The sequence below is a fragment of the Nicotiana attenuata genome, unplaced genomic scaffold (assembly GCF_001879085.1).
Source record: "Nicotiana attenuata strain UT unplaced genomic scaffold, NIATTr2, whole genome shotgun sequence".
Classification (NCBI taxonomy): domain Eukaryota; kingdom Viridiplantae; phylum Streptophyta; class Magnoliopsida; order Solanales; family Solanaceae; genus Nicotiana; species Nicotiana attenuata.
The window spans coordinates 160,665-181,163 of record NW_017671227.1 but is presented as its reverse complement, the minus strand read 5'-3'; the positions used below and the strand labels follow the sequence as shown (position 1 = coordinate 181,163).

At 34.7% G+C, this 20,499-nt stretch overlaps 2 protein-coding genes across 3 annotated transcripts; both read left to right on the top strand.

Moving 5' to 3' along the window:
* The first annotated feature begins 7,995 nt into the window (after window positions 1–7,995).
* LOC109206833 (transmembrane protein 230) lies at window positions 7,996–11,735 on the top strand. 2 transcript variants are annotated; one of them, XM_019369697.1, is made up of 3 exons: window positions 7,996–8,175; window positions 9,857–10,150; window positions 11,462–11,735. In XM_019369697.1, exons 2-3 carry the CDS (start codon window positions 9,874–9,876, stop codon window positions 11,539–11,541), a joined length of 357 nt encoding a protein of 118 aa, XP_019225242.1. In that variant the 5' UTR covers window positions 7,996–8,175; window positions 9,857–9,873; the 3' UTR covers window positions 11,542–11,735. The 2 variants fall into 2 exon arrangements, with proteins under 2 accessions (XP_019225242.1, XP_019225241.1); XM_019369696.1 differs by having other exon boundaries at window positions 7,998–8,175; window positions 9,785–10,150.
* Window positions 11,736–13,380: 1,645 nt separating this feature from the next.
* On the top strand, window positions 13,381–15,553 carry LOC109206832 (pentatricopeptide repeat-containing protein At5g66520-like). Its single transcript, XM_019369695.1, has one exon. The coding sequence runs from the start codon at window positions 13,569–13,571 to the stop codon at window positions 15,486–15,488; it is 1,920 nt and encodes a 639-aa protein (XP_019225240.1). The 5' UTR covers window positions 13,381–13,568; the 3' UTR covers window positions 15,489–15,553.
* Window positions 15,554–20,499: the final 4,946 nt, after the last annotated feature.

Genomic DNA, 20,499 nt, shown 5'->3' with positions numbered 1-20,499 from the left:
TATTGCATCCTTGAAAAACCAAATCGACGGCAGCACTTTTTACCTTGAAGAACGGAAGTGGCAGAGTATTGAGCAGGAGTCTATGAGATATGCCATCTATCACGAAAGAATGTGCCACGATGCGGATCGCCAATGCACTATCGCCATGAGGGGCTCGAGGAGTCAATGGTCATAACCGTTTCCCATCGCTTTGTTCTGAGAAACGCGGAGACTATCTGTACGTGGTGAAATCAGAGGGCCTGATTTCCCGCCATCAAGCCATCTCGGGGAGGTACCTCGAGACCCCGAGAACATGAAGCCACCTCGGGAAGATATCTCAAGACCCCGATGATATGAAGCCACAACTTAGTCCACCATTCGAGGCTTGTCGAGGTCCGGTTCAAGGTCGAGATAAAGACAAAAGGGGGAAGCCCCCAAGACACGCGGTTGAGTCTGACATGACCGGCCTATCCCTAGCCTATGCTAGGGTGTCGAGTCAAGCCATCACATCTCCATATTTCATAAATTAGATATACATGTATTCGTTACTAAGTTCCCTTTACTATATAAAGGGGACTCGCCCTACCTTGTAAAGGACTGATGTTGCTCCCACAATTCTACAAGTGCAATAATATATCTCTCTCTCTTTCTTCTTACTAAAACTCATTTGCTCTGGCTGATATTGAGGACATCTCGATATTCTTTACCTCTATATGTGTTCTTTATTTTTATATGTGTTCTTCATCGTATAAACTCAATTTCGATTATAACTGGCTTCGTTTGATTATATCTCTAGTTGTTAGACTACTCTCGAGTGTCCCCGACAACCCGAGCTCGACCTCGAGGTCAACCTCGAAGTCCCAATCGACCAAGCTTACGCCCGAGTAGCAGACCCTTTGGTTCGGTCGTTACCTCGTTTATCTCCCCCCCCCCCCTCGTTAAAATTCATAATACTAGCATCATCTTCTCTAACAAACTAGCCTGGGAATAGATCACGTATTTTTAAAGCCCCATTTAATAAATTTAATTGCTGTTACCATTTTCACGGTAAATAATCTTTTTTGGAAGATATCCTAGAAAATGCATATGCTACTGCATATAATTTTCTTTCATATTTGGTCATTCATTTATCTCGGGAAAATTTTTGGACATCTATATATTGAATATATCCTTCCCACAACTAGAACATGAAAAGTATCCACAATGTAGTCCTTTAGAAAGTTTTATTTAGGGGGAAAAATTATTCTCTCCTAAAGTATATTTTTCTCTTTTTATATTAGTATTATCATATGTAGGTCAGCTGACCAAACTCATATCATATATTATTGTCATTGAAGATTTATAATTGTTATCTTCCGCATGATACACTGATTAATGCGATCCCAACAAGCGATAACAGAGCCAGTGGTATCAGAGCAAATGGTTCAACGAGGTTGAAAATAGGTACAAAGCATATTAAAATCAAGTTGCATTCTGAAGCGCTACACGTGGAGATAGATTTTCAACCATATTTTCAAAAATCCTGTTGATACATCTTTAGATCAAAACTTTATTTTAACCCTGCAAAGGGCTATAATACTTTACACCCCGCAAATATTCTATTTTTAAAACATGTCAAGCTACAATAATGACATAATGCAAGTATTGAGAGGATATTCAGTTGGATGAGAAACCAAAATATTTGTATATATATTAGCTTTTTTCCCTTTTTGTATTTCAATGGATGATGAGCTAATGTGGTCCTAGCATGCTTGCAGGTCAAATGAACATCGTCAATTTATTACTTCAAATCTCCAATGTCTTTTATTTGTCTTTTCCTATTTTACTTTATATTTATTTCTAGTAAAATTTAAAAAAAATTACTCTCAAGTTTATATTATTTCAAAAGTAAAACCTTTCTACAAAGTAAATTTTTATTATCTCTTTCATAAAATATTCTAAACCATAAAATTAATTTTATTTGATGAAATCTATTGTATTTCTAAGAGTATGTTGAAAGTTTTAATTTATCTTACCTTAGTTAGTGGTACTATTTTAGTTTAATTTATAAGTCTTTTCGTATTGTCCTCTATTCGAAAATAATAGTAACTGTTAGCTTCCGCATGACGTCTTGATTATTTTGATCTCAACAGTTTGGACGTCATATATCTTTCGTCAAATTGATCAATGAACATCGATATACTAATTTAGCAAGAGACCGGCATAAAGAACTTGGTAAGTTAATGAGAAAAGTTAAAGGATTTCTCTATGAACTTGATAAAACTCAAAAAAAAAAAGTAAATATTTGAATTATATTTGAAATAATAAAGTTCAATTTATTTATGTGTAAATAGTTTTGTATTTTGAATTAGATGGAGAAATGCAGTTGGATAACACAAAAGCATTTTATCATTACCTTAAAGGATATCTATTGGAGGTATCTTCCCTCGATAATAATTCGGAGGCTAATCAACTTGAACAAGCGGTGAGTTATATCTCAAATTCATGGTTTTATCTTTTTTTAAAATTTTAATCATGTATTTTCTTTATAGCTTAAGTTGGATGAGAAACTGCTTGAAGCATATATCACTCGAGGTTATTGCTGATTGAAATTAGGCGGGAAAATCCTAGTAGAGCTAAAGATTGCTTCAAATATGTCATTAAAGTGGTATTTTTTTATCCTTCTAGGATTTAATATTTGTTGAAGATATGTTACTTCCTAACTTCATATGATTGATTTATGCGTTTAGGAACCAAGCAGCAAGGACGTATTTCGAAAGTTAGCAATGCTTGAAATAAGAATGTTAGAAGAAAAAGGTAAATACTTGTCACAATCTCTTTTATTCCTTATTAAATATAGTCTCTAGTTAATTAATGAATTTATTTTTTAAGGAGTGATATTGCCGAAGAAATCGTTCATGAATGTATGGGTCATGCAAAGAAAGCAGTTATCATGGATGTAAATGATGGCATATCATGGTGTAAGTGTGATAGATGTGGTAGAGAAGTTAAGACATTTTAACTGTAGTATGTTCTTGTAATTGATCGATTGTCCATTACCAAAATTTGGTTAAATTCAGATTATGGTTTCTTTGAGGATCATCTTTTTTGGCAGATATCCTAGAAAATGCATATGCTACTTCATATAATTTTCTTTCATATTTGGTCATTCATTTATCTTGGGAAAAATTTTGGACATCTATAAATTGAATACATCCTTCCCACAACTAGAACATGAAAAAGTATCCACAATGTAGTCCTTTAGAAAGTTTTATTTAGGTGGAAAAATTATTCTCTCCTAAGTATATTTTTCTCTTTTTATATTAATATTATCATATGTAGGTCAGCTTGACCAAACTCATATCATATAATTATCGTCATTGAAGATTTGTAATTGATATCTTCCCTTTCTATCTAAAAGAAATGGTGCTCGATGAAAGGATCCAGATTCCACACTATGCTGTGGGCTGGGGAGAGAGCTGCTCTGCGAAGCTGGGCGCACATGATACCCTGATTAATGCGATCCCAGCGGTATCAGAGCCAGTGGTATCAGAGCAAATGGTTCAACGAGGTTGAAAATAGGTACAAAGCATATTCAAATCAAGTTGCATTCTGAAGCGCTACACGTGGAGATGGATTTTCAACCATATTTTCAAAAATCCTGCTGATACATCTTTAGATCAAAACTTTATTTTAACCCTGCAAAGGGCTATAATACTTTTCACCCCGCAAATATTCTATTTTTAAAGCATGTCAAGCTACAGTAATGACATAATGCACGTACTGAGAGGATATTCAGTTGGATGAGAAACCAAAATATTTGTATATATATTAGCTTTTTTTCCTTTTTGTATTTCAACGGATGATGAGCTAATGTGGGCCTAACATGCTTCCAGGTCAAGTGAACTATAATGTCGTAAATTTATTACTTCAAATCTCCAATGTCTTCTATTTGTCTTTTTTCCTATTTTACTTTATATTTATTTCTAGTAATATTTAAAAAAGTTACTCTCAAGTTTATATTACTTCAAAAGTAAAACCTTTCTACAAAGTAAATTTTTATTATCTCTTTCATAAAATATTCTAAAACATAAAATTAATTTTATTTGATGAAATCTATTGTATTTCTAAGAGTATGTTGAAAGTTTTAATTTATCTTACCTTAATTAGTGGTATTAATCTAGTTTAATTTGTAAGTCTTTTCTTATTGTCCTCTATTCGAAAATAATAGTAACTGTTAGCTTCCGCATGACGTCCTGATTATTTTGATCTCAACAGTTTGGACGTCAAATATCTTTCGTCAAATTGATCAATGAACATCGCAATACTAATTTAGCAAGAGACCGGGATAAAGAACTTGGTAAGTTAATGAGAAAAGTTAAAGGATTTCTCTATGAACTTGATAAAACTCAAAAAAAAAAGTAAATATTTGAATTATATTTGAAATAATAAAGTTCAATTTATTTATGTGTGAATAGTTTTGTAATTTGAATTAGATGGAGAAAATGCAGTAGTATAACACAAAAGCATTTTATCATTACCTCAAAGGATTTCTATTGGAGGTATCTTCCCCCCATTATAATTCGGATGCTGAAAATCAACTTGAACAAGCGGTGAGTTATATCTCAATTTTATGGTTTTATCTTTTTTTAATATTTTAATCATGTATTTTCTTAATAGCTTAAGTTGGATGAGAAACTGCTTGAAGCATATATCACTCGTGGTTATTGCTGCTTGAAATTAGGCGGGGAGAACCTTAGTAGAGCTAAAGATTGCTTTGAATATGTCATTAAAGTGGTATTTTTTTATCCTTCTAGGATTTAATATTTGTTGAAGATATGTTACTTCCTAACTTCATATGATTGATTTATGCCCAAGCTGCAATGACGTATTTCGAAAGTTAGCAATGCTTGAAATAAGAATGTTAGAAGAAAAAGTAAATATTTGTCATAATCTCTTTTATTCCTTATTAAATATTGTCTATAGTTAATTATTGAATTTATTTTTTAAGGAGTGACATTGCCGAAGAAATCTCTGATGAATGTACAGGTCATGCAAAGAAAGAAGTTCCCATGGATGTAAATGATGGCATATCATGTATAAGTGTGATAAATGTAGTAGAGAAGTTAAGACATTTTAACTGTAGTATGTTCTTGTAATTGATCGATTGTCCATTATCAAATTTGGTTAAATCCACATTATGGTTTCTTTGATGATCATCTTTTTTGGCAGATATCCTAAGAAATGCATATGCTACTGCATATAATTTTGTTTCATATTTGATTATTCATTTGTTGGGAAAAATTCTGGACATCTATAAATTGAATACATCCTTCCCACAACTGGAACATGAAAAGGTATACACAATGTAGTCCTTTAGAAAGTTTTATTTAAGGGAAAAAATTATTCTCTTCTAAGTATGTTTTTCTCTTTTTATATTAGTATTATCATGTGTATGTCAATCGACCAAACTCATATCATATAATTATCGTCATTGAAGATTTGTAATTGTTATATTCCGCATGATACCCTGAATGCGATCCCAAACAAGCGGTATCAGAGCAAATGATTCGACGAGCTGAAAATAAATACAAAGATATTCAAATCAAGTTGCATTCTGAAGCGCTACATGTGGAAATGGATTTTCAACCATATTTTCAAAAATCCTGCTGCTTCATCTTTAAGATCAAAACTTATTTTAAACCCTGCAAAGGGCTATAATACTTTTCACCCCGCAAATATTCTATTTTTAAAACTTGTCAAGCTGTAGTGATGAAAATAATGCACGTATTGAGAGATATTCAGCTGGATGAGAAACCAAAACATTTGTGTATATTTTAGTTTTTTTTTTCCTTTTTGTATTTCAACGGATGATGTGCTAATGTGGGCCTAGTATGCTTGTTGTTCAAATTAACCATAACTTGTCGTGAATTTATTACTTCAAATCTCTAATGTCTTCTATTTGTCTTTTCCTATTTTACTTTATACTTATTTCTAGTAAAATTACTGTCAAGTTTATATTACTTCAAAATTAAACTCTTCTACAAAGTAAATTTTTATTATCTCTTTCATAAAAAATTTTAAAACATACAATTAATTTTATTTGATGAATTCTATTTATATCTAAGAGTATGTAGAAAGTTTTAATTTATCTTACCTTAATTAGTGGTATTAATTTAGTTTAATTTGTAAGTCTTTTTTTTATTGTCCTCTATTCGAAAATAATAGTAACTTGTACTTTATTAACACAAACGAATTTTATATTCTGTCAAATTTCTTAGAGTTAATAATTTTTTAAATTGTTCAAATTTATTTATTTGTTAAAATTTAAAAAAATCTTGAATTAGCTGAAGTAAGATTTGTTATATTAAATAGATAATTATTTAAATAATAAAAGTAAATGGCTTTTTTGTACTTCTTTCAGAATATGTGTAATCTTACGGCTTGTTTGGATGGTTGTTACCCATTGTATTGTATCATATTGTTACGTTAAATACGATGTTTGTTTTGATTCTTACTTAAATTTTATTGTATCGTATCGTTAAATCCGTTGTTACATAACGACAAAATGTGCCACTTTATGTTACGACTTGGTGTGGTCGCGTCGTTACCTTGTCTTTTTCTTTCAATCTTACCCTTCATTATTATTAAATAATTTTATTTTATCATTTACCCTACCTTTTATACAATAATTTTACCATGTATCATAATTTTTCCTTATAATATTGCAAGTTTATTCTTCATATTGCTGGTGTGTTATATCATCGATGGCAAACGACACAATCTATTCAAACATTGTATTTATCAAACGATATAGAACAATACAATACAGTACGACACGATACATTATGAAACGATACGTAATAACTATCCAAACAAGCAGTTAAAAATATAGATGCTCCAAATTTAAAATGACTTTATTTTAACATCACATTATAAATAAAAATGATAGAAAAAAGGAGATGCTACCAAATCCTACTTCTTGTGCCCGATAGATTATTAATTACCATCGTCTTAGACTGGACCGGTTTACTCAAAATTCTGGGTCCGTCGCCGGATACAAGCAACTATATACTAACAATTCAACCACTTGTTTTCCTTCAATTTGAGTTGGTAACATATATTTATTAAATTGATGAAAAAAGTTTTAGTCTCTTTTTTTTTTCTTCTAAAATTTCTCCAAATAAAATAAGGGGCTGTTTGGCCATAAAAATTATTTCACTTTTTCTCGAAATCAGTGTCTGGCCATAACATTTTCAATTTGCACTTGAAGATTAATTTTGAAACTTTTCCGAAAATTTTAAAAACTCCAAAAAATTATTTTTCAAAATATTCACTTCAAATCACTCATAAAAATTCAAAAACAATCCAAAATTTTATTCATATCCAAACCCAACTCTAATTTACAAATACCATTTTTACTTTTTTCCGGGCTTGAAATTTTCACCATTTTCACTTGTGGAACATTAGTAATTTTTTTCTTTTGTTGAATAGTAGTAACTTGTTTAGCGTGGGCGTTGGAAGAATAGAAGCTACGAATCCGATCGAACCCAATAGTTTTGTTTCAAATTATGTATTCATTTTAAAATTTTTATTATATATATATATATATATATATATATATTTAAATTATTAATTTATAACCTAATAAATATTTAGTATCCCGAACTATTAGCTTTAAACTTTGCTCCACCTTTAAAAAGAAAACAAAGTAAGAGCTCGTTCGGACATAAAAAGAATTTCCCGTTTTTCCAAAAAGAATTCACTTTTTTTCGAAATCGGCATTTGTTAATAAAATTTCCAATTTTCACTTGAAGATGCATTGTGGAAATTTTCGAATATTTGAAAAACTCCAAAAAGATATTTTTTAAAATTTTCACTCAAATCACTCACAAAACTTCAAAACAATCCAAAATTATATTTATGTCCAAACACTCTCTAAATTTCAAATACCGAACCTTTTTTTTTTTTTAACTTTTTTTGAATTTTTCAATTCTTATGTCCAAACGCCCCCTAAGTAGAAACGACAGCAAATGAGGAGAATGCAGACAAAGTTTATTCCGAGCACAAAATAAGGAAACAAAAGAAATCTGGTCAAAGTTGGTTGCGCAATTTCTCGGGTGTTTGCCACGTTCCACTGCTATCGTTGCCGGGTTAGGTTTTCGTCAGTGTTCCGGGTCACTTTCTTTGGAGAAGTTGTACTTGCTTCCCTTCAAGGTTAGTCCGAAGCTTTTCGAGTTAGTAGAATGTCTTATTGATCTGTATTAGCGGATAATTACGTAATTGTTTGTTGATTGAGTTGGATTCCTATCTAACTTGATTTCTGATGGATATTAATATGGTTTTGGCCCTAACTAGATTGAAAAAGATTGGTTTTTACACTTGCTATAATGAAATGGCATCTGGAATTTCTGATTGCTTGATTTTGATGTTTCTTTATAAACACTCAAACATTCATGAAACATTTGATAGTCCATTGAAAAAATTAATAGGTATAAGCTCTCAAAGGAAAAGAGAAAAAGAATAATAATGAAATTAAATTATTCACCTTTAATCGAATGCAAAGCAACACAAATGTAATCTTAATTCCCTAACCAAATCCTTTGTAGAAAGCCCCTTATGGTCCAATCAACACGTTTTAGGAAAAATGGTACACCCGCTAAATATGAAAGCTTGGGGATAGGATTTTTTGCGACCCTAATTAGTTTGGAGTTTGAGAAACTGTTGATTGATTGGATACTATTTGAAAGTTTCATCAGTATAACATCAAGGGGATGCAATCCCTTATACAGAACTTTAGAGTAAATAGTAGCCTGCAAAGGCAAGAAGAAGAAGTCTTCAAAACAGAGGTAAAGAGAAAGTGTCAACTAGGACAGTCGACTATGCTAGTTGAGATCTCCGGAGAACTAATGAGTTCACCACATAAATTTGGATAGCTTTCTTTTTTTACTTATAAAAGAAATGCTTTCGTGATCAGTGCCTCAAAGTGTATAAGGGACAATTCTTCAACGTTAAAAGACCTCATTTTCCTTTCCAGCCAATTTGCATAAAAAAGCAAGGACATCGGTGCAGTGGTACTGTACTGTTTTGAGAGGCTTCCCCCGTGGTACCAAGTCAAAATTCATTAGCTAATGTCGGAAAAAGGATGTCTGTGATGAAATTGGTGTGGTGCTGACTAAAGTTGGTGATATGAGTAACAAATGTATAACTATATACCACCTGGAGAACTGTCGAAAATGGTTCATGAGTTTTATGAATCCTTTATACTTCAAAATTATAGGAGCTAATGTCAGAAGTCATGTAAAGGTCTCACCATGGAATCCTCCAATTGGACGATTAAAATTTGATGATGCTTCAGAACGAGGATCTGACCACGTAAAATAAAATGTTCTGTTTCTTGTGTTTAGGAGTTTTGAGGTATATTTATGGCCAAAACCACCACAATTTTGACTTAAAAATGCATTGCAGAAATGGTACTTCTTTTCTTATTCTTTGGTAATTAGCCCAGGCTCCCAGCAATGTCATGAGTGTAGTAACAACAGAGTAAAAGGCCAGGAAAAGTTATGGACTCTCATGAGCTGCAATATGGAACAAATGACAAATACTGAGATATAATAAATACACACACACACACATATATATAGGGGGAAAATATTGACATATTTTTGTAGAATAATTTAGAACGCGACCTTATTGTTGTGTGTATTATTGAACCATCTTTTGTGGTTATCCTTCTTGACCAAGAAAGCATTTATTTTTAAAATTCTACCTCACTTTGCCAACTTATTATATATTCTGATAGTCAGATCCTCGTGTTCTCAATTAGGTGGTGTTTTCTCAAGCAGCCTTGTTCTGATTTGACCTTTTGCCAAATTTGTTAATCTTTTCCAATTCGAAGACTGGGAATTCTGGTGGATGGCTTCCAGGCGGAATATTCCTTACAGTCGTCTCGCTGTGGATGAAGATGAGGACTATTATGGTAGTGCTGGCAGCCGACCTGACCCTAGATTTGATTATTCACCAAAATCGTTAGATAGAATCCCCTGGAAGTCCATTGCCCTTGCTCTTTTTCTGCTCTTTCTGGGATGTCTGCTTCTCTTGCTATCATACTTCATCTTATCTGGTCATATGGGAGGAGAGCGCTCACAGGCATATGGTCTTCTTGGACTTGGAATTCTCACTTTTCTCCCAGGTAAGTAAAACATTCATCTATGTTGTAGTGCTTTGGATGATAAAGCTATAAATCTTGTATAAGGTTGTTCAATATATCCTTGTTGAGAGTGCAGTAGTCCCACTAAATCAAGAGTTATGTTACAGTTGCACCATTGTTGGCAGTATGAATACCAGTTTGAATTAACAAGGTAACTTCCATTGAATCTGTGAGCATGTTAAATAAGCGAGACAGCAAATGGTAGGACTACTTGTTAATTTATCTACCTTATCTCTATAGTTGCAAGTAGGGGTGGCAAAATGGTTCAAAGAAAACAGTTAACCACCCATATTATCCACCACTAAAAAATGGGTTGGATAATGAACTTTTTCAAAACGGGTCAAATATGGATAAGAATCATATTATCCATTTAGAAAATGGATAACCAATGAGTCTAATTTTTACATTTGTAAAGCCTCAAATTGGGGATTCCTCAAGTTAGGGAGACTAAGAATTCTTCCAATCATATACAAGAACTCATGGATAATATGGGTAACCCATATTATCCGCCGGTTAACCCATTTTTTATCCGTATTAAATATGGGTCGGGTCGGATAATTGGTCCGTTTTTTCATTACCCGTTTTCGACCCGAACCATATCCGACCCGACCCGCCCGTTTGCCACTCCTAGTTGCAAGAAGCCCCATCTGAAGGTGATTGTGCTGTGCACTTAAAAATGGCCACACATTTTATATATATATACATATATATTTTGAAGGGGAACCTTGGAGCAATAGTCAAGTTATCGCCGTGTGATCTATAGGTCACAGGTTCGAGCCGTGGACTAAGCTACTAATACTTGCATCAGGGTAGGCTGCCTACATCACACCCCCTTGGGGTACGGCTCTTTCCCGAATACTGCATGAACACGGGATGCTTTGTGCACCGAGCTGTCCTTTTTTCATATATATATATTTTTTTCTTTTTTTTTCCGGATAACCGAGAAATCCCGAGAGCTAGTTGTTTGCGGTTTAAAATTCAGTGGATAATGGGCACGCACCTCTACCTTTCTTCATAAATACCAGGCAACCGGTGATGTAACCCATACATCAGGTGTTGAACACTTACTTTTGATGTTTTGGTATGTCAATAACGTGTTATAAACTTTTGCAATAGGCAATAGTGATAGATTTATTAGACTGTTCAGATTTTAGTTCAAGTTATGTTTTCTTCATGTTATTTAGATATTCAGTGTTGCATATTAAGTTCTTAATTTATGTTTTTTCTTCGCTTTTCCTTATATTGATTAAGAAAGTTCCAACAGCCACTGTGACACTTAATGATTACTTGCAGGTTTTTATGAGACACGGATTGCATATTATTCTTGGAGAGGTGCTCAAGGTTATCGATTTACTTCAATCCCTGACTATTGAGGTCTTCGCATTTCATGTAAACTTTGAGTTTAGTTACTAGTTTCTGTAATGAGTTTTCTGATAGTTTCTATAGCAGTCACGTTGTCCTTTACATTTCAAATAACTTCTGAATGTAGTTACTGGTTTTTGTAACGAGTTTGATGAGTTTGCAGCATTTATGTTGTCCTAGTCTTTTGCGGAAAATTTAGTATCGATTTTGTTCATTGTGTGTTTTTGTATGATCGGTGCCTGTGCCGGGTGTATCTGATACATCAGATTCTAGTTCTACAATGTGAACGACTAATAAGTTCAGGAAACAACTTAGGCGTTATGGTTCTTGATTCTTCAGTAGCATACTTTTATGATTTGGGACTTTCGAACTTCCAATTATTTAGTGGTTTAAAATTCAGTGGATAATGGGCGCACACCTCTACCTTTCTTCATAAATAGCAGGGTACCCGTGATGTATATCTAACCCATACATTAGGTGTTGAGCACTTACCATTTGGCCAAAACCTTGTGGGCGAAAATGGTCATATTTTTTGATGTTTTGGGATGTCAATAACGTGTTATAAACTTTTGTAACAGGCAATAATGATTATTTTACTTAATAATTTCCATACATTATGTAATTTTCTTACTTCATCTGAAGCCTACCTTATTCAAGACAACCTCAGTAGAAGAAGCATTCCGACAATGAACGGATGTTTTATGTGTCGGGAGGAATTTGAGAGTGTGAGACATCTCTTTCTTCATTGCGCAGTAGCAGCTGACATATGGAATTATGTTTTTATCAGTTCTTGGACTTGCTTGGGTCATGCCTTACGATACGATGCTTATGAGAGCTGTTGCACATGGAGAGTTGGGAAATTCATAAAAGAAAATAAATAAATAAAAAAAATTGGTAAAATTGTGCCTGCTTCTGTTTTTTGGTGCATCTAGAATGGGAGAAATTGGAGATGTTTTGACGGAATTTCAACTCCTAATCATTCTCTTAAAGCAACTTGTCTAATCAATTTATTTAATTGGTTCAACCACGCCTATGTAACTAGCATTGAATTTTTTTAGGATCGAGTATGCTCCTTAATTATTCACTAAGTTTTTGTATATTAGCCGCTACATTTTTATCCAAGTAAAGAATTAAAGAAAGAGAATTGTTATAGGTTAACGGGGTGGCATAAAAATAAAGAAATTATGACGATTCTTTTGAATACTGATAAATTAGTTCCAAGTCCAAATAAAGAAAGAGAATTGTATAGGTTAGGGAAGCAGCTTAAAAATGATAAAAAATTAGTAAAAAGTACGGACTAGCCATTTTTTGGATTGGTCATTCAAAAATAGCCAGCGTTTGCAAAGTTATTGAAAAATAGCCACTATTTTGCTGAAACTATATACTGGAGATCGACGCACCTGTGTATGAACTTCCAGCATATTGTGTTGGAACTCCAACACGCGAAAAGTTCCAGCATAATATACTGGAGATTGGAGCACCTGTGTATGAACTTCCAGCATATTATGCTAGATTGGTATATTATACTGGAAGTCTAGTATATTATGCTGGAAGTCCAGTATAATATACTAGAATTCCAGTATACTTATGCTGGATTGTAGTTCCAGTATATTATGCTGGAGTATTTTTCGGATTTTGATAAGTATTTTCGTTCAGATTTATCTTTACATGAAAAGTGGCTAAATTTCGATTACTTTTAAAATTGTGACTATTTTTGAATCACCACTTGTAAATTTAGCTATTTTTTAATTTCTCCCAAAAGAAAAATTATGATGAATCTTGATAAACTTTATGTTGATTCTAAGTTAAAATCTCTATCTATACTTTAACTAACAAGTTAACACCATCAAGGGGTGGGATAAAATCAAGAATGTTGGAAATCTTTCGAAATCTTAGAATCCAGATTAAACAAAATCTTCTTTCATCATTTAACTAGAAGTCTGGAATTCAAAGTCTGAGAATTCGGATTAAACATGATAACATCATAAATTCTGATTTCTTGGTTACGAGTCAAAACTCAAAAGTTATAGAAAGGTTGATGCTTCCTATGGTGCAGTCTGTTTGTTTGGCATCTTCACTTCCCAACCATTACCATACCCATCTCTCCCCAAAACTCAAACGCTCCTTTGATGCCAAAAACAATGTGCAAATACCCACTTCAGAAACCCTCTACAATTTCAACTCCCCGTTCGAGCTCAAACAAGTTGTTGCTTTCCTCATTAAAACCAATAAACCTCTCTCACTACTCCCACTTCCCCGTGTTGCCTCCGTTTGTGCACTTACTCCCAACTTCTCATTCGCTCAACAGATTTTCAACTGTATTGAGCAGCCAGAAGTTTCTGTGTGGAATAGCTGCTTGAGAAATCTTGCTGAGGGCAATTGTGTAACAAATGCCATTTTCTTGTTTCATCAAATGCGCATTTACAATGTTGTACCTGATATTTTCACTTGCTCTTTTGTTCTCAAGGCTTGTGTGAAATTACTGGATCTTTCATGTGGGAAAATTGTTCATGCGTATATAGAGAAACTTGGGTTTCAGTCAAATTTAGTATTGCTAAATGCACTTCTTCACTTGTATGCTACTTGTGGAGCAATGGCTGATTCCATGCTTCTGTTTGATAAAATGCCTCAACGAGATGTTGTGTCTTGGAATATAATGATTACCCAATTAGCGAAGAAGGGTGATATTGATGAGGCGTTTGAATTGTTTTCCCAAATGCCCGAGAGAAATTTAAGGTCTTGGACTGCCATGATTACGGGTTTTGTTCATTGCGGAAAGGCTAAAGAGGCTGTTAGACTTTTCAAGGAAATGGAAGAGAGTGGATTGAGTGCGAATGAGGTGACTGTAGTGGCTGTTCTTGCAGCTTGTGCTGATTTGGGTGCACTTGAATTGGGCAGGAGGATTCATGAATATTCAAATAAGAGCGGGTTTAAAAGAAATGTTCATGTTTGTAACACTCTGATTGACATGTACATTAAGTGCGGGTTCTTAGAGGCTGCAAAAGCTGTGTTTGAAGAAATGAAGGAACGGACAATTGTTTCGTGGTCTGCTATGATCCAGGGTTTAGCTATGCATGGACAGGCAGATGAAGCCTTAGAACTCTTTAACAACATGATCAAAACGGGAATGAAGCCTAATGAGGTCACATTTCTTGGAGTCTTGCATGCTTGTAGCCATATGGGGTTGGTCAATGAGGGGCGAGAATTTTTCGCTAGTATGACTAGAGACTATAACATTACTCCCCAAATTGAGCATTATGGTTGCATGGTTGATCTCCTAAGTCGTGCAGGACTTCTTAAAGAGGCATATGAGTTCATCGTAAGCATGCCTATAAAGCCAAATGGTGTCATATGGGGTTCTTTTCTAGGCGGATGTAGAATTCAAAAGGATGTGGAAATGGCCGAGGAAGCTATGAGGCACCTAGGTATATTGGACCCTCTTAATGACGGATACTATATAATTATGTCAAATATTTATGCAGAAGCTAAGCGCTGGGAAGATGCAGCAAGGGTGAGGAAGTTGATGAAAGATCGAGGAGTAAAGAAAACTCCAGGTTGGAGTTCAATAACTATAGCAGGAGTAATGCATGAATTTGTGGCCGGAGATGATAACCATCCTCAAGCAGAGGAGATCTTTGAAATATGGGACAAACTGCTAGAACAAATGAGGTTCAAAGGATATGTACCAAATACTTCAGTGGTCCTACTAGACATGGAAGAGAATGAGAAAGAAAAATATTTGTATCGCCATAGTGAGAAATTGGCCCTTGTTTTTGGTTTGATGAACACCAAACCAGGAGAAACAATAAGGATAATGAAGAATCTTCGCGTTTGTGAAGACTGTCATGCTGCTTTCAAAGTAATATCAGAAATTGTCAAGCGAGAGATAGTTGTGCGTGATAGGAATAGATTCCATTGTTTTAAAGATGGTCTTTGCTCTTGTAAGGACTATTGGTAGCAAATCTTTCACTAGGACCTTTTTGTGTACTGCAGTATATGGAAAGTCATCAGTTCATTTGAGCCTCACTAAAATCTTGCACGATTTCTTATATAGAAACTTTTGGTGAATTACTTAAATGGAACATGAATGAAAGCAGAGAGTACATGTTTAGTAGCCTTACCCAACACTAATTTTAAGGATTTACATTAATGCATCAAAAAGCACATGAATAATGTAGTGTTGTGAGAAATTTCATGGAGTAGAGACAAGAGCAGTGATATTTCTGCCATCTCCATCTTGATTATTCAAACAGATTTAAGTAACCAAGATTTTGCAGCGTATTAAGAAGTCTAAAGAAACCAATAAAGATTAGCTATTTCTTGTTCCTGATAATTGTGTACTTCGTCATCGGTCGATGTGCTATATAGTTGATATTTTTTTTAAAATTAGCTATTTATTTTATCTTTTCTTTTTCCTGAATTATTGATCTTATCTTTTGACACACATCATTTCTTCGGACCATTCATTTTTTCAAATTTACACCTTTATGTCTTTTTGTTTCTACTATTCTTCGGCTTTATGTTTCTTCACTCTATTATCATGTATCCAAATTTTGCAAAGCCGCTGAATCGAAGCTTATTCCAGAGTCATCATCTTCATTTTCATGATATCCCATATCTTAGTCTTCATCTGTGTTGTCCTCTTATGAATTCTGTTGGGTTGCTTTTTCTTTCTGTGATTCCCCTTTCAGTATGTGTTTATCCTTTGTCAAGAATTTTTCTAATGTTTGTTTAATGATATTTTTTATTTTTCAGCATTTTTTTTTTCTTGAATAATTACTTGTCTTCTTTTGAATGTCTCTCCTTGAGTAATATAATTAACTTGGCAACCTTCTTCTTTCTTTAATTTCGGGGGTTAAATTTCTACTTTTTGGCAAAGTGTCAGCCATTAACGGATTTGATATGTCTTTATCGGCTCCCGATTAAACCAGACTAGTTATATCTAGACGTGATACAATAGGTTTATCTGTATTTAATAGGGAATACACATCCGTCTCATCCATTTTTGAAGGAGATAGAGAACTCTAAGTTTGTGTAAGTTCAAGCATTAATGCGTGAATTCTAGATTCTAAAGTCTTGATTTGATCAAGAAGTTTAATTTTCTCTTGTTGTAAAAATTCATTCTTCCGATTTAGTCTTTTGAAACTCTCTGTCATGGTTGTATAATACTCATAAATTAATTTTCTGATTTTGTATCTTTTTGGATATTATACTGAGGAATAGTATCTGAATTTTGGAGCTGTCTAAGACTTGATGAAATATAATAGTTTGGCCCTAATATTTCTCTAGCACGGAAGTATTAAAACCTTTAAAAAGAAGTTTTTCCAAATCTTTAATAGAGTCTATTATATATATATATATATATATATATATTAGAATTTTGCTAACATACTATATGGCTATAGTAGATTAATATTGTACACATCTTTTGATTCTTCAAAATACCCTTACAAACACATCTTCATTTCTTATAACTTAGAACTTTATTGTCTTTCAAGTTTCAACAGAACTTTTATACTACCAAGAAAATTCAGGAACTGTAGTGGCACTCTGCCCACATACTGACTTAAAATTGTGAATAAGTAAAATGAAATTTCAAACTAGTAAATTTGCGGACAACTATGTTCGGTTCCGAGTCTTTTATGGCTTCCTGACCACTTAAACTTGTACCGATTTGTAAATCCGATACATGAACTTATATTTTTCCCATTTGAATACTTCAACTTGACGGAATGAATACTAATAAACACTTTCTGTTGAACATGTTCGCCAATCGCTCTGACATGAATAACATGTCACATGTTTGGTCTTTATTATATGACATGTGGATTTGTGGGTCCTATATTATTAAAAAAAATTAATCTTTAAAATTTTTAAATGGAATTTTAAAAATTAATCTCCCTTCTTCTCCGTTCACCCACCTCCATTCCTTTCCTTATTTTTATTCTTCTTCTTTTTCTTTTTCTTCAGTGTTCTTTCTCTCTCTTATTTCTAAATCAAATTCACAATACCATTATGCTCATGGCTAGACTAAAAAAATTTAATTAATTTTGAAATTTCAGAAAAAATCAATAGGAATCCATGGTTTTGAAACAATGGAGGCCGCCCAATACTACGGTGAGCCGGCTAGGCTATGTCAAAGAAGGACATAAATGGTGAAATCAGAAAGAGAGAAAAAGTCGGCCTCCATAAATGTAATTTTCTACCCAAAACTCGATAATTTCCCGCTGATATTTATGTTTTCTCTATTTGTCTTCCGGTCTGAGATTGGATACAAAAAGGGGAGAGGGAGTCAATGTAAGAGGAAGAATTGACATAAATTTTTTGAGAAAATCCATTGTTTTTCTTTGTTTTTCACTATCTCTACCTGGGTGTGGAACAAAAAGAGGAGGAGGGGGTAGATTAGAGAGGGGGAGAAAGAAAAGAATGAGGAGGTGAGGGCGGACGACAATGGAGAAAAAGAACACAGGGGGTGAAGGAAATTTTTGGGGTATGGGGGAAGTGGGCCTGGTTTATTTTCTTTCTTTTTAATTTGTATTTTTTTTCTAGTTTTAGATTTTTTTTAAATCAAAGCTATTGTAGTCACGCGCGTAATTTTCGTGACTTGCACACACCTTGTCCACATCATCTCTGTCACTGCCACATGTGCATGGTCAACGGTCAAATAGGTTTATTAGCTACCGAATATGTGAGTTTGTGTGTTCAAATGGGAACAATGTAAGTTCGTGTATCGGCTTTAAAATACGGTAGAAGTTTAAGTGGCCAGGAAGCCATTACGCCTGTAATAAAGTATCGAATATATTTGGATTGTGGTGCCATAAAATAGAAGGGTTTCAATTCCGTTTTCTCTTCCCCCCTCCCCAAATGCTCCTTTATTACTGTATACGATCGGAATCGGGATCATCAATTGCATGACGGATCAGAACCGAAACGTGATGGATTGAAGATCGACCCCGGGTTCCATCGAACCAAAGTACGAAGTCAGAACATACATCTTCAAGATCTTCGAGCCCGTGACTCCGGAACCGACCCCGACTCCGAATAAGCTCGAGGAAATATTATCGGACCCAATAATGGAACGCCGAAATATCCACAACCGGTTAGATATCACGGCGAGAATCTCGACACGTATCAATGAGAGACCGATTAATTAGCAAATCGTGAGATTTCTTACCTTTTATAGAATTGTATCTAAAGCAGGACTCCCCTACTATATAAAAGGGGTCTGATTCTTTGTAATACACATTGTAGCACGCATCCAAAAGCAATATATTGTTGTTATTAGTTCTTATTATCCTATCATTCCGTTCCAGCATCGATTAAGGCACTTTTGACTCGAGGGTGACCTACCTTCAAGGCCAAGATTGTCCAACTTGTGTGGTTTGCATTTACTTTTCTATCATTAATTTCAATATTAATCTGATTTCTCAATTTGTATCAAGTTAGATCACGTATCTTTAAAACCGTGTATAAATTCAATTGTTATCCGATTTCGAGGGTAAACAGTTTGGCGCCCACCGTGGGGCTAAGGATAATAGTAGTTATTTGATTCAAATTTTCATAACACACACTATTTTACACTTGTTCTTTAAAGTGTCTCTGATTTCAAGCCTAAGCTCAAAATGTCAAACTCACAATTAGCACTTCTACTTGCTGACATTGAATCTAGTCACCACGGTGAAAACCATAACATAGCGCCCGGTAACGAGGTACCTCCCCTTGATCCAGTCGGAATTCCAATTACGGACCTGTTAGACACTAATTCGCACGTGGCTGTCGACACAAGCCCCCCTACTGTCCCCGAGAATAGCATCCGTAGAGCCCGGTCGACAGTATAGAATACTCAAAACAATGGAGGAGACGGGGTCAATCTATGGATGATCTTCAAAATGTTACAGGCTCAACAGGTGGCAATAGCTCAGTTACAAAACTAGAGCCGCGTATCGAGCAGGATCGAGCCTGACCCGTCTCGAGAAATCACTCGCAAGGAGGAATCGATCGCAGAAAGGTCGAGTGGGAACGAGTCGGGTAAAAACCCCGAGATCACAAAAAAATGCTCGAGGAGCTGACAAAACGAATAGAATCAGGGGAGAAGAAAATCAAAGCAAACGACAAAGAGGTGAAAACCTACAATTCTAGGGTCGGCCAGATCCCGGGAGCGTAGCCGATATTGAAAGGCTTGGATTCCAAAAAGTTTGTACAGAAACCTTTCCCTCCGAGTGCGGCTCCAAAGCCGATCCCTAAAAAATTCCGCATGCTCGAGATTCCTAAGTACAACGGAACGAACGACCCAAATGAGCATGTCACTTCATACACATGCGCCATCAAAGGAAACGACTTGAAGGATGACGAGATCGAGTCTATCTTGCTGAAGAAATTCAGAGAAACCCTATCAAAGGGAGCTATAATATGGTATCACAACTTACCCCCTAATTCTATTGACTCATTTGCTATGCTTGCAGACTTTTTTGTGAAAACACATGATGGGGCTATCAAGGTCGAAACCAGGAAATCGGAGCTCTTCAAAGTAAGGCAAAAGGATAATGAAATGCTCAGAGAGTTCTCTTGGTTTCAAATGGAACGAATAGACATGCCACCAGTCGCTAATGTTTGGGTCGTTCAGGTTTTTACCCAAGGACTCAATATTCGAAGTTCGGTGGCTTTACAACAGTTGAAGCAGAATCTAATAGAATATCCGGCTGTCACTTGGGCTGATGTGCATAACCGATATCAATCGAAGATCAGAGTCGAAGATGATCAACTGGGGCTCCTTCCGGGTATGTTTATCCTATTTAGACCCATTGACAGAGTCAAGAGAGATATCGATCGTGAACCATGGCCGAACAGGGATCGGTATCAGCCGTACAACGAAGATAGAAGAAACAGTGGGTCCAGACGGGGTTCTATGCGAAATGAAAGGAGAAATGACCGTGGCCAGAGCAGCTGGGGACTCATGAGCAAGAACGGTT

What these genes read in the sequence shown, in the direction of transcription:
- LOC109206832 (XM_019369695.1), top strand. Translation starts at nt 13,569, where the DNA reads ATGCTTCCTATGGTGCAGTCTGTTTGTTTGGCATCTTCACTTCCCAAC.
- LOC109206833 (XM_019369697.1), top strand. Translation starts at nt 9,874, where the DNA reads ATGGCTTCCAGGCGGAATATTCCTTACAGTCGTCTCGCTGTGGATGAA. An exon ending in AATTCTCACTTTTCTCCCAG is followed by an intron (nt 10,151 to 11,461) that starts GTAAGTAAAACA and finishes GATTACTTGCAG; the next exon opens with GTTTTTATGAGACACGGATT.